Source organism: Rhinoderma darwinii, chromosome 2, assembly GCF_050947455.1.
Source record: "Rhinoderma darwinii isolate aRhiDar2 chromosome 2, aRhiDar2.hap1, whole genome shotgun sequence".
NCBI classification, from domain to species: domain Eukaryota; kingdom Metazoa; phylum Chordata; class Amphibia; order Anura; family Rhinodermatidae; genus Rhinoderma; species Rhinoderma darwinii.
Window position 1 is genome coordinate 448427574 of NC_134688.1, and position 14694 is coordinate 448442267.

At 44.9% G+C, this 14694-nt stretch overlaps 1 protein-coding gene across 2 annotated transcripts in view; it reads left to right on the forward strand.

Moving 5' to 3' along the window:
- The first annotated feature begins 206 nt into the window (after positions 1-206).
- CHODL (chondrolectin) overlaps positions 207-14694 on the forward strand; it is a 119208-nt gene continuing 104720 nt past the window's right edge. Inside the window, exon 1 of one of the 2 annotated variants that reach the window (XM_075850924.1) lies at positions 207-657. In XM_075850924.1, coding sequence (XP_075707039.1) covers positions 561-657 — 97 coding nt within the window. In that variant the 5' untranslated portion in view covers positions 207-560. The remainder of the gene's footprint in view (positions 658-14694) is intronic. The other variant, XM_075850925.1, reaches the window with a different exon arrangement.

Consider the following 14694-nt stretch of genomic DNA (forward strand, 5'->3'; position numbering starts at 1 on the left):
CATATGGTGTGGATATGTAATTTATGTCCAAAACCCCTTTAAGAAAACATATTACAAAACTCAAGGCTTTTCAGTATAGCTAATATAGTTTCTTCCTACCACCCCGATGTAATGAAGTAAAATGATTCCAGAATACAATTTTCACATTATAGAAGGACTACAGTTCTGACAATGCGCTTCTTCCCAACAGTGAATATGCCAAATCTTTGGTTTGCTATGACCTGTTACTGGTCTATTACATAAACCAAAAAAAGCCTTGGGATTGGCTGCTACAGGATGGAATGGACAGAAATCAATAGCACTGGGATGGAGCTGGTTACTGGAGAGTACTGGAGACACTCACAAGCTTCGCTCATTAAGAGAGAACAGGCTGAGCTTAACATGACTTCCCACAGCAAGTGAACATAGGCTGCAAGACACAGGGAGATGTGAAGAACACACTGCCAGCTCTACCAGGATCACAGCTCAGGAGGCTGCCTTCCCTGCACTCACATTTTTGCCATTTCTACCAGTGCCTTCGCATCTGTATATATATATTTTTTTTATTCCTGGACATCTGTATGATCATGCACCCAATGCTTTACTCAAACACATTCCTAGTGCTGCTCAGTGCCATCCTATGGGGGCACAGCTATTCAGATACGCGTGTCGTGAGTGGTAAGTAATGTGACAGCATGTGCTCTACTAACTTTAAACTGGAGCTTGTGTGTGCTAAAGGCTTGGGATGGAAAAATGCACTTGACTTTTTATGGCTTAAAATGTATAACAATTGTAATATTTGTAATTCATTTTTATAACGTTACTATACCCTGAATTCAGTTTCGCTGCCTTTGTTAAACTCAGCTCTGCTACATCTGTATTACTACAATATGGTAGCACAACTGTAAAACATTGTTACATTGTTTCTTGATACAAAGTTTTGAAGACCTAGTCCAATAGAGTGTAGCATTAGTTGTCCAGAAACTTTAATGTAGTTCTAGTACTTTGGATAGAGGCAAATATTAACAAACTATATAAAGTTACAAAGAGTGTCCTGCATGTACTAGGTAGATATAAACCAAATACTAGATCAGCTGCTCATTTTCAGAAGCTGGAAAGGAAGGAGGTCAGTAGAAGTGGATATAAGAGGCAATGGACTTGGAAACTGTCTTAAGTTTATGATAATGTACCAGGGTTCAGTTTGTTGTTGGATATCAATGGTTCTACATAGGATAATAAATAGAGAATATACAGTCCAAACCAAGACCATAGCACACTAACAATGCAACCCCAAAGGGTTAAATGAAAAATTCAGCCCTGCTACTTCTGTATTGTAATATCTTGTTACAAGGCACCAACATATGTCATAGTACTGTATGCAAAGGTAATAATCACTAAGTGAAGAAACACAGACTCATAAACTACATTTGAAGCTTGTCAAAGGAGCTTACATTCAAGATCATAATCATTTCCAAAATGTGTGGAATTGAAGTACAGATGTAGCAGTGCTGAATTTTCTTACAATAGAGCTGAGCGTGCATAACTTATAATGATATCTCAATGTGTTATCGGTGTCTTACATAGGACTGCATGTATCTTAACCAAGAGATTTTAATGCCAAATTCAGCTTCAGACTGCAGGTAGAACTACCATATTATGCAAGCTTAGGGAGCTATAACAATTCAAACAATACAGCTCCAAAGAGTAAAATTACAAATGTAGCTCTGCTACATCTGTAAAAAGAGTAGTTAATGAGATACAGTGACTTAATTAATAAACTGCAGGATACAGCAGAACTGTCAAATGATGTCAGATCCAATTTTATAATAAATTTGGCAAGTCTACTCGGCTCTCTGCATAATGTATAGGTAAGAGTTGGGCATTGTAATGATCTGTTGGCTATCATTTTAAATGGAGTGGGTGTAGAGCTTGGGGCAATTTACCAAAATCTCCATTCTGCAGATCCATAGAAAAATGTTGCCAAATTACTAAGGACTGCTATGTAATGACATTTCCAGTACTCTGTGCTGATGTTACTATTTTATGGTCACCATTATTTCATTCACTTGCTAATGAATTACTGCAGGTAGTGTTTCCTGACTTATGAGAAGTCTTACATTTTTCATACAAGTGGAGTAAAGAATTACTCCTCCTGTTTCAAGTCATATTCTGGGACTTGGAGTCATGTAATAAAGTTTTAAGCTGGACGGAAACCCCTCCTGTGAGAGAGGCGGACACTGTGTGGTTCCCGGCCACTGTGGATCTATAATGGGTATATATCAGAGACAGACCCTGTAAAGGGGTATTCCGACCATAGACACGACATATCCGCAACTGCCAAGAAAGAGAGTATAATGAGAGAAAAGGTCAAGCTTGCTCTATAAAGTCTATGGGAGCTACAGAAATAGAACGCACTCACTCTGCTGTTCCAGTAACTCCCATAGACTAATGTAAAGATGAGCGTGCCTGTTCAACCTGCTGTCTTTTTCTTCCTTTCATTTTCCTGGTCACTGTCTGCCATTTTGCTTGAGACGATGATGATGATGATGATAGGTGGTCATCCTAGAGATGGGATCTTCATCTATTAGACATTTATGAAATATTCTATGGAAGACCCCTTTAATTTTAAGGCATCTTTAAAGAGACAGTAATTTTCCCCTGTATTATACCCCTTTCCCATGTACATGGATTATGTTGCCTTTTTTTTTTTTTTTTTTTTAATGAGGAACATGCAATAAACTAGCCTTAGCATTTTTGGTCAGTCAATTACTCCAAGAGCACTTTAGTCTGTGTAGACTAAAAAACAAATGTTATTGTGCAGGTCAAAAAGCCACAGGTTGGCTAGGATCGTTCTAGAGCAATGGTTGTCAACCTGTTGCTCTCCAGCTAATGCAACACTAAAATTCCCAGCATTCTCTTACATGACTGAGGCTGTCAGATCAGGCTGGGAGTTGTAGTTTTGTAAAAATCTGCAGAGCCACAAGTCGACTAGAAAGTGCCATACAAGATATCAACAAGATAAATTGTAACTTTGTATTAGTCTCAGCTCATTAGATATCACATGTTAGTATTATATATAAGTTAGGACATGTTTTCACAAACCAAAAGCAACCAGCCTATTGCATTGTATTTACCCACAGAACAAATTATAAAGCCCCAAAGAGTTTAATGACAAAATCAGCTCTGATAAAACTCTGGGTTTTTATTTAGCATGGTAAGAAACCAGTCAGAGAACTTTAAACAAAATATGCACATGCTGTTGGGGTTAGATTCATTGATATGTCCAAAATTTTACAAGGTATTCTAGTTGGGGTTCCAAAGTTTTGTATTTGTATCCCCAAGTGGTTAGGTGTAGAGATGTAACTAAAAATCTATACCTGGGCCACCCAACCATCATGGGTCATTTATTGTAATGGTGTTCTCCTATGTAGTAGAGGGGCCAATAGGTACCAGGGCCTGGGTTTCGACTGCAACCTCTGCACCCCTTGTTGTTTCCACGTATAAGACAGGGATTTGTCTTGCTATAGTTCTCCAAGGGTCACTGTTATCAAACTTCTGAAATGTTATAAGGACATGTTGGAAGATAATATCGTCTGGGGTCTAGGTGCTGAGTCCCCCACTAATGGCTAGAACAGATTTGTGGAAGTCTATGACATGGCAGAGATTTAATGAAATGACAGTGACTGGGCGATTTCAGCTCTGAAGCCTATAGAATTAAGAATGGAAATCTAATTCAGGATCAATGTATTTACAAAGCTACTAAACATTTTACATAGATTATATCTATGTAATAACTGTAATATAATGTTCTAAGGTAAGTCTTGTACATGAGGAATCTGTAATAAAGTAACTACAATCCCCCTATTCTGAATCATTCAGTGTCATAAAAACTAATGAGAAACTCCTCCCAAAAATGGAAAAATGATGTTCCCTCTATGACTTTGGAATCATTTTATCAATTTTTTTATACAAAATTAAGCTGTCACTATTTATCCTGCTACTGCTTTTGTAATGTAATAGAGAGCCTGGTGGGAGCACCGGTTGGATCTGAACCCAAATTGATGTGGCTAAGGTGGTAAAAAGATAACTCAAGGCCGAACCAAAGCAAAATTTGTAACAGGGCCCCCAACTACCATTTGCCATTTATAATACTACTGTCTTTCTATGTGGCAGAAGGCACTATTGGGCCCCCTATAGTACCAGGGCCTGGGAGCGACTGCAATCTCGGGAACCCCTGTAACTATGTCCCTGGCTCCCGCTCTCCAAAGCTTTCTCAATTTTTTAAAGTTGCTCACATACGGTACATAGCGTTGACTGTTTGGCTGTAACCTTATGTAGGACAACCCTAAGTTACGGTATTTAAAGGTTGCACTGTAGTGCTTGTATAGAACATGGTAATGTTTGCATTCAGTATTATCAAATAGTTATTTTGTGTTTACCGAAAACATAAAGGGGACCCCATCCTAATCACCGTCTATTCCCTAGGACTTGTTTGTAGTCTGCAACCATAGAGATACATAGAAGCTGTATACACCAAACAGTAGGAGATTTTTAATCAAGACAATTTGCAATGATGCTCCATTATTCTATTGCAACAAACCTCTAAGATACCAAATGAAAGAATTAAAACAGATTGCACATTTTATGTATGAGACTACTTTATTTACCTTATGGGAAACCTGGGTAGGGAGAACATAGAGGAGGAGGTGGTTGGTACTAGCACTGGGTCCCTAGCTTTGGCAGACCCAACCTTGTATTACATGGACAAACATTCCCTTGAGTGGCCACCATATAAAACTACATTTCCCCTGCAGCAAATTGTATAGTTGGAAGTTTCAAAAGCTAGATCCTCCAACATAATTTCTTAATGGGTTGTCATGGTGAGTCACCAAGTACTAAAACTTACATGTGCTCATGAAAATGTTTGTCTTCTTTACTTGTTAAAGCAGCAGTTTTTGATGCAGAGCATCCCTTCATACTGTAACTGGCTGCAAGTTTAATATTGCCAACCATTTTGGAGACTATGGAGATCTATATCTGGTCATACAGTCACCCACCCTATATACGAATATACGCAAAATGTTTTTGCTCTTTCCACCCTCCTGCTTCTCTGCCTTTTTTTTTCCTTAAACTCAAGAAAGAAATGTCTTATTGTTGCACTCCTATGCCTTCTGTTTCTTAGTACACATTGTATTAAAAAAAGCTAGCAATGCAAACCAACCCGTCGATACGGCGACCACCACTCACCCATTACTGTTAATACAATTTCTTAAAGTAGCAGAGAGATGGATTGACTATGTAGTCTGTATCACAGAAACTTTACACTGCTAATAAAAAGTTCTGTGTGTATGGATGAAGATCCTACTTTTAAGTTTATGATATGGATTGAATGCTCAATCCCTTTTTCCATGTGCTTTCTGTTGATTGTCGCTTTAGGTCGCCAAGGTACTGGTATAGCAAGTTTAAAGCCTAAAACTACTGTAGCACGTAACTAACAAGAGTAGTTGTGGACCCACAGTACTGAACGTTTTACATTTTCCCTTTTTACTCAAGTATACTTGTCTACAGCTAGCAGATAAAGAGCAATTATTGCTACAATGTAAAAAAGGCAATGACAGTAAGGCTAGGGTTCCACAGCTATTTGTGCCACGTGTCAGGAGCAGTGTTGGCACATAGCCACACATATTCCAACACATAAGGATAACCTCAGGATTATCATCTGTAAACTGGTGTGGTACAATGTGGCCAGGCCACCACTCTGTAGTATTGTTACAAGTATAATCCAAAGAAACTTGAGCTGATGATGTAACACTGATTACTACAGCATCCTAGCTGTGTAGTGTCATTGTTTACTATGGGTTATTTGTATACATCCATTTAATTACAGTCTGCTAACAATCATTATGTTATGTTAATTCATGTTATTTACTCCACTTCGACGGTTTTCCTACAGACAAATACTTAAAGAGGATCTTTTACCAGATTTCACAACACAAACGGCACACATAATTACATAGATCTGTTAGACCTGATGCAGCTGGTGTATTTACTTTGAAAACCCATGACAAATGGCTATATTACTCTTTCTCAAAGTTTTCCTGCCTGGTTTTAAAATAAGCATTGTATAAGTATATTCAAAAGCTAAACTCAATCTCTGCCTACCTAGAGCGGAAAAGTTCCTGTCAGTGGGCCTCCTCCCCTGCAATATGCTGTAATCTCACACATGCTCAAGACAAGCTGCAGTCTCCCTGACTCTCACACATGCTCAGTACAAGCTGTAGTCTTCCTGACTCTCACACATGCTCAGTACAAGCTGCAGTCTTCCTGGCTCTCACACATGCTCAGTATAAGCTGTAGTCACCCTGACTCTCACACATGCTCAGTACAAGCTGCAGACTTCCTCGCTCTCACACATGCTCAGTGTAAGCTGCAATCTCCCTGCCTCTCACACATGCTCACAACAAGCTGCAGCCTCCCTGGCTCTCACACATGCTCAGTACAAGATGAAGTTTCCCTGACTCTCACACATGATCAGTACAAGCTGTAGTCTCCCTGACTCTCACACATGCTCAGCTAGTACTGAGCATGTGTGAGAGCCAGGGAGACTGCAGCTTGTACTGAGCATGTGTGAGAGCCAGGGAGACTTCAGCTTGTACTGAGCATGTGTGAGAGCCAGGGAGACTTCAGCTTATACTGAGTATGTGTGAGAGTCAGGGAGACTTCAGCTTGTACTGATCATGTGTGAGAGCCAGGGAGACTTCAGCTTATACTGAGCATGTGTGAGAGCCAGGGAGACTTCAGCTTGTACTGAGCATGTGTGAGAGCCAGGGAGACTTCCGCTTGTACCGAGCATGTGTGAGAGCCAGGGAGACTTCCGCTTATTCTGAGAATGTGGGAGAGCCAGGAGGACTGCAGCTTGTACTGATCATGTGTGAGAGCCAGGGAGACTTTAGTTTGTACTGAGCATGTGTGAGAGCCAGGTAGACTTCAGCTTGTACTGAGCATGTGTGAGAGCTAGGGAGACTTCAGCTTGTAATGAGCATGTGTGAGAGCCAGGGAGACTTCAGCTTATACTGAGCATGTGTGAGAGTCAGGGAGACTTCAGCTTATACTGATCATGTGTGAGAGCCAGGGAGACTTCAGCTTATACTGAGCATGTGTGAGAGCCAGGGAGACTGCAGCTTGTACTGAGCATGTGTGAGAGCCAGGAACACTGCAGCTTGTACTGATTATGTGTGAGAGTCAGGGAGACTTCAGCTTGTACTGATCATGTGTGAGAGCCAGGGAGACTTCAGCTTATACTGAGCATGTGTGAGAGCCAGGGAGACTTCAGCTTGTACTGAGCATGTGTGAGAGCCAGGGAGACTTCAGCTTGTACTGAGCATGTGTGAGAGCCAGGGAGACTTCCGCTTGTACCGAGCATGTGTGAGAGCCAGGGAGACTTCAGCTTATTCTGAGAATGTGGGAGAGCCAGGAAGACTGCAGCTTGTACTGATCATGTGTGAGAGCCAGGGAGACTTCAGTTTGTACTGAGCATGTGTGAGAGCCAGGGAGACTTCAGCTTGTACTGAGCATGTGTGAGAGCTAGGGAGACTTCAGCTTGTAATGAGCATGTGTGAGAGCCAGGGAACCTTCAGCTTATACTGAGCATGTGTGAGAGTCAGGGAGACTTCAGCTTATACTGATCATGTGTGAGAGCCAGGGAGACTTCAGCTTATACTGAGCATGTGTGAGAGCCAGGGAGACTGCAGCTTGTACTGAGCATGTGTGAGAGCCAGGAACACTGCAGCTTGTACTGATTATGTGTGAGAGTCAGGGAGACTTCAGCTTGTACTGAGCATGTGTGAGAGCCAGGGAAACTGCAGCTAGTACTGAGCATGTGTGAAATCCAGGGAGACTGCAGCTTGTACTGAGCATGTAAGAGAGCCAGGAAGACTTCAGCTAGTACTGAGCATGTAAGAGAGCAAGGGAGACTGCAGCTTGTACTGAGCATGTTTGAGAGCCAGGGAGACTTTAGCTTGTACTGAACATGTGTGAAAGCCAGGGAGACTGCAGCTTGTACTGAGCACGTGTGAGAGGCAAGGAGACTGCAGCTTGTACTGAGCATGCGTGAGAGTCAGGGAAACTGCAGCTTGTACTGATCATGTGTGAGAGCCAGGGAGACTTCAGCTTGTACTGAGCATGTGTGAGAGCCAGGGAGACTCCAGCTTGTACTGATCATGTGTGAGAGTCAGGGAGACTTCAGCTTGTACTGAGCATATGTGAGAGACAGGGAGACTGCAGCTAGTACTGAGCATGTGTGAGAGCCAGGGAGACTGCAGCTTGTACTGAGCATGTAAGAGAGCCAGGAAGACTGAAGCTAATACTGAGCATGTGTGAGAGCCAGGGAGACTGCAGCTTGTACTAAGCATGTGTGAGAGTCAGGGAGACTGCAGCTTGTACTGAGCATGTGTGAGAGCCAGGGAGACTGCAGCTAGTACTGAGCATGTGGGAGAGCCAGGAAGACTGCAGCTTGTACTGAGCATGTGTGAGAGCCAGGGATAATGCAGCTTGTACTGAGCATGTGTGAGAGCCAGGGAGACTGAAGCTTGTACTGAGCATGTGTGAGAGTCAGGGAGGCTGCAGCGTGTACTGAGCATGTATGATAGCCAGGGAGACTTCAGCTTGTACTGAGCATGTGTGAGAGTCAGGGAGACTGCAGCTTGTACTGATCATGTGTGATAGTCAGGGAGACTTCAGCTTACACTGAGCATGTGTAAGAGCCAGCGACACTTCAGCTTGTACTGAGCATGTGTGAAAGCCAGGGAGACTGCAGCTTGTACTGAGCATGTGTGAGAGTCAGGGAGACTGCAGCTTGTACTGAACATGTGTGAGAGCCAGGGAGACTGAAGCTTGTACTGAGCATGTGTGAGAGTCAGGAAGACTGCAGCTTGTACTGAGCATGTTTGAGAGTCAGGAAGACTGCAGCTTGTACTGAGCATGTGTGAGAGCTAGGGAAACTGCAGCTTGTACTGAACATTTGTGAGAACCAGGGAGACTTCAGCTTGTACTGAGCATGTGTGAGAGTCAGGGAGACTTCAGCTTGTACTGAGTATGTGTGAGAGTCAGAGGAACTTCAGCTTGTACAGAGCATGTGTGAAAGCCAGGGAGACTGCAGCTTGTACTGTGCATGTGTAAGAGCAAGGGAGACTTCAGCTTGTACTGAGCATGTGTGAGAGCCAGGGAGACTGCAGCTTGTACTGAACATGTGTGAGAGTCAGGGAGACTGAAGCTTGTACTGAGCATGTGTGAGAGACAGGAAGACTGCAGCTTGTACTGAGCATGTTTGAGAGTCAGGAAGACTGCAGCTTGTACTGAGCGTGTGTGAGAGTCAGGGAAACTGCAGCTTGTACTGAGCATGTGTGAGAGCCAGGAAGACTGCAGCTTGTACTGAGCATATGTGAGAGCCAGGAAGACTTCAGCTTATACTGAACTTGTGTGAGAGCCAGGGAGACTGCAGCTCGTACTGAGCATGTGTGAGAGCTAGAGAGACTACAGCTTGTACTGATCATGTGTGAGAGACAGGGAGACCAGCTTATACTAAGCATGTGTGAGAGCCAGGGAGACTGAAGCGTATACTGAGCATGTGTGAGAGCCAGGAAGACTGCAGCTTGCACTGATCATGTGTGAGAGCCAGGGAGAATGCAGCTTGTACTGAGCATGTGTGAGTCAGGGAAACTGCAGCTTGTACTGAGCATGTGTGAGAGCCAGGAAACTGCAGCTTGTACTGAGCATGTGTGAGAGCCAGGGAGAATGCAGCTTGTACTGAGCATGTGTGAGAACCAGGGAGACTTCAACTTGTACTGAGCATGTGTGAGAGCCAGGGAGACTTCAGCTTGTACTGAGTATGTGTGAGAGTCAGGGAAACTTCAGCTTGTACTGAGCATGTGTGAAAGCCAGGGAGACTGCAGCTTGTACTGAGCATGTGTGAGAGCCACGGAGACTGCAGCTTGTACTGAGCATGTGTGAGAGTCAGGGAAACTGCAGCTTGTACTGAGCATGTAAGAGAGCCATGGAGACTGCAGCTAGTACTGAGCATGTGTGAGAGCCAGGGAGACTGCTGCTTGTACTGAGCATGTGTGAGAGCCAGGGAGACTGCAGCTTGTACTGAGCATGTGTGAGACTTAGGGAGACTTCAGCTTGTACTGAGCCTGTGTGAGAGCCAATGAGACTTCAGATTGAACTGAGCATGTGTGAGAGCCAGGGAGACTGCAGCTTGTACTGAGCATGTGTGAGAGTCAGGGAGACTGCAGCTTGTACTGAGCATGTCTGAGAATCAGGTAGACTTCAGCTTGTACTGAGCATGTGTGAGAGCCAGGGAGACTGCAGGCTGTACTGAGCACGTGGGAGAGCCAGGAAGACTGCAGCTTGTACTGATCATGTGTGAGAGCCAGAGATAATGCAGCTTGTACTGAGCATGTGTGAGAGCCAAGGAGACTTCAGCTTGTACTGAGCATGTGTCAGAGTCAGGGAGACTGCAGCTTGTACTGATCATGTGTGAGAGTCTTGGAGATTTCAGCTCATACTGAGCATGTGTGAGAGCAAGGGAGACTGCAGCTTGTACTGAACATGTGTGAGAGTCAGGGAGACTATAGCTTATACTGATCATGTGTGAGAGCTCGGGAGACTTCAGCTTATACTGAGCATGTGTGAGAGCCAGGTAGACTTCAACTTGTACTGAACATGTGTGAGAGCCAGGACGACTTCAGATTTTGTACTGAGCATGTGTGAGAGCCAGAGAGACTTCAGCTTATACTGAGCATCTGTGAGAGCCCGGGAGACTTTAGCTTGTACTGAGCATGTGTGAGAGCCATGGAGAATTCACCTTATACTGAGCATGTGCGAGAGTTAGGTAGACTGCAACTCGTACTGAGCATGTGTGAGAGCTAGAGAGACTACAGCTTGTACTGATTATGTGTGAGAGTCAGGGAGACCAGCTTATACTGAGCATGTGTGAGAGCCAGGGAGACTGAAGCGTATACTGAGCATGTGTGAGAGCCAGGAAGACTGCAGCTTGCACTGATCATGTGTGAGAGCCTGGGAGAATGCAGCTTGTACTGAGCATGTGTGAGTCAGGGAGACTGCAGCTTGTACTGAGCAAGTGTGAGAGCCAGGGAGACTGCAGCTAGTACTGATCATGTGTGAGAGCCAGGGAGACTGCAGCTTGTACTGAGCATGTAAGAGAGTAAGGAAGACTGCAGCCAGTACTGAGCATGTGTGAGAGGCAGGGAGACTGCTGCTTGTACTGAGCATGTGTGAGAGTCAGGGAGACTACAGCTTGTACTGCGCATGTGTGAGAGTTAGGGAGACTTCAGCTTGTACTGAGCCTGTGTGAGAGCCAATGAGACTTCAGCTTGAACTGAGCATGTGTGAGAGCCAGGGAGACTGCAGCTTGTACTGAGCATGTGTGAGAGTCAGGGAGACTGCAGCTTGTACTGAGCTTGTCTGAGAATCAGGTAGACTACAGCTTATACTGATCATGTGTGAGAGCTCGGGAGACTTCAGCTTATACTGAGCATGTGTGAGAGCCAGGTAGACTTCAACTTGTACTGAACATGTGTGAGAGCCAGGACGACTTCAGATTTTGTACTGAGCATGTGTGAGAGCCAGAGAGACTTCAGCTTATACTGAGCATCTGTGAGAGCTAGGGAGAATGTGCGAGAGTTAGGTAGACTGCAGCTCGTACTGAGCATGTGTGAGAGCTATAGAGACTACAGCTTGTACTGATCATGTGTGAGAGTCAGGGAGACCAGCTTATACTGAGCATGTGTGAGAGCCAGGGAAACTGAAGCGTATACTGAGCATGTGTGAGAGCCAGGAAGACTGCAGCTTGCACTGATCATGTGTGAGAGCCAGGGAGAATGCAGCTTGTACTGAGCATGTGTGAGTCAGGGAAACTGCAGCTTGTACTGAGCATGTGTGAGAGCCAGGAAACTGCAGCTTGTACTGAGCATGTGTGAGAGCCAGGGAGAATGCAGCTTGTACTGAGCATGTGTGAGAACCAGGGAGACTTTAACTTGTACTGAGCATGTGTGAGAGACAGGGAGACTTCAGCTTGTACTGAGTATGTGTGAGAGTCAGGGAAACTTCAGCTTGTACTGAGCATGTGTGAAAGCCAGGGAGACTGCAGCTTGTACTGAGTATGTGTGAGAGTCACGGAGACTGCACCTTGTACTGAAGATGTGTGAGAGTCAGGGAGACTGCAGCTTGTACTGAGCATGTGTAAGAGCCAGGGAGACTGCAGCTAGTACTGATCATGTGTGAGAGCCAGGGAGACTGCAGCTTGTACTGAGCATGTAAGAGAGCCAGGAAGACTGCAGCTAGTACTGAGCATGTGTGAGAGGCAGGGGGACTGCTGCTTGTACTGAGCATGTGTGAGAGCCAGGGAGAATGCAGCTTGTACTGAGCATGTGTGAGTCAGGGAAACTGCAGCTTGTACTGAGCATGTGTGAGAGCCAGGAAACTGCAGCTTGTACTGAGCATGTGTGAGAGCCAGGGAGAATGCAGCTTGTACTGAGCATGTGTGAGAACCAGGGAGATTTCAACTTGTACTGAGCATGTGTGAGAGCCAGGGAGACTTCAGCTTGTACTGAGTATGTGTGAGAGTCAGGGAAACTTCAGCTTGTACTGAGCATGTGTGAAAGCCAGGGAGACTGCAGCTTGTACTGAGCATGTGTGAGAGCCACAGAGACTTCAGCTTGTACTGAGCATGTGTGAGAGTCAGGGAGATTTCAGCTTATACTGAGCATGTGTGAGAGCCAGGGAGACTACAGCTAGTACTGAGCATGTGTGAGAGTCAGAAAGACTGCAGCTTGTACTGAGCATATGTGAGAGTCACGGAGACTGCAGCTTGTACTGAACATGTGTGAGAGTCAGGGAGACTACAGCTTATACTGATCATGTGTGAGAGCTTGGGAGACTTCAGCTTATACTGAGCATGTGTGAGAGCCAGTTAGACTTCAACTTGTACTGAACATGTGTGAGAGCCAGGACGACTTCAGACTTTGTACTGAGCATGTGTGAGAGCCAGAGAGACTTCAGCTTATATTGAGCATCTGTGAGAGCCCGGGAGACTTTAGCTTGTACTGAGCATGTGTGAGAGCCATGGAAAATTCACCTTATACTGAGCATGTGCGAGAGTTAGGTAGACTTCAGCTTGTACTGAGCATGTGTGAGAGCCAGGGAGACTTCAGCTTATACTGAGCATGTGTGAGAGCCAGGGAGACTTCAGCTTATTCTGAGCATGTCTGAAAGCCAGGGAGACTTCAGCTTGTACTGAGCATGTGTGAGAGCCAGGGAGACTTCAGCTTATACTGAGCATGTGTGAAAGCCAGGGAGACCAGCTTGTACTGAGCATGTGCGAGAGTCAGGAAGACTTCAACTTGTACTGAGCATGTGGGAGAGGCAGGGAGAGTTCAGCTTATACTGAGCACGTGTGAAACCCAGGGAGACTTCAGCTTGTACTGAGCATGTGTAAGAGCCAGGGAGACTTCAGCTTGTACTGAGCATGTGTTAGAGCCAGGGAGACTTCAGCTTGTGCTGAGCATGTGTGGGAGCCAGGGAGACTTCAGCTTATACTGAGCATGTGTGAGAGTCAGGGAGACTGCAGCTTGTACTGAGCATGTGTGAGAGCCAGGGAGACTGCATCTTATACTGAGCATGTGTGAGAGCCAGGGAGACTACAGCTTATACTGATCATGTGTGAGAGCCAGTTAGACTTCAACTTGTACTGAACATGTGTAAGAGCCAGGACGACTTCAGATTTTGTACTGAGCATGTGTGAGAGCCAGAGAGACTTCAGCTTATATTGAGCATCTGTGAGAGCCCGGGAGACTTTAGCTTGTACTGAGCATGTGTGAGAGCCATGGAGAATTCACCTTATACTGAGCATGTGCGAGAGTTAGGTAGCCTTCAGCTTGTACTGAGCATGTGTGAGAGCCAGGGAGACTTCTGCTTATACTGAGCATGTGTGAGAGCCAGGGAGACTTCAGCTTATTCTGAGCATGTGTGAAAGCCAGGGAGACTTCAGCTTGTACTGAGCATGTGTGAGAGCCAGGGAGACTTCAGCTTATACTGAGCATATGTGAAAGCCAGGGAGACCAGCTTGTACTGAGCATGTGCGAGAGTCAGGAAGACTTCAGCTTGTACTGAGCATGTGGGAGAGCCAGGGAGAGTTCAGCTTATACTGAGCACGTGTGAAACCCAGGGAGACTTCAGCTTGTACTGAGCATGTGTAAGAGCCAGGGAGACTTCAGCTTGTACTTAGCATGTGTTAGAGCCAGGGAGACTTCAGCTTGTGCTGAGCATGGGAGCCAGGGAGACTGCAGCTTGTACTGATCATGTGTGAGAGCCAGAACGACTTTAGCTTGTACTGAACATGTGTGTGACTCATGGAGATTGCAGTATGTACTGAGCATGTGTAAGAACCCGGAAAATTTTAGCTTGTACTGAGAGTGTGTGAGATTTCAGCATGGGGCAGTGTAGGAGTGACATTGATAGGACTCATGCTTTAGCTGGACTCATAAAATGCTATTTTAATATCAGACGGGAAAACTTTCAAAATAAACTATACAGCCATTCTGACATGGATTTTAATAGTAAATAAACCAGCGTCATCAAATCCTCTTTAAAGTGTAGCTAAACGTTCGACAAACTTCTGAAATGTCATAGTGACAT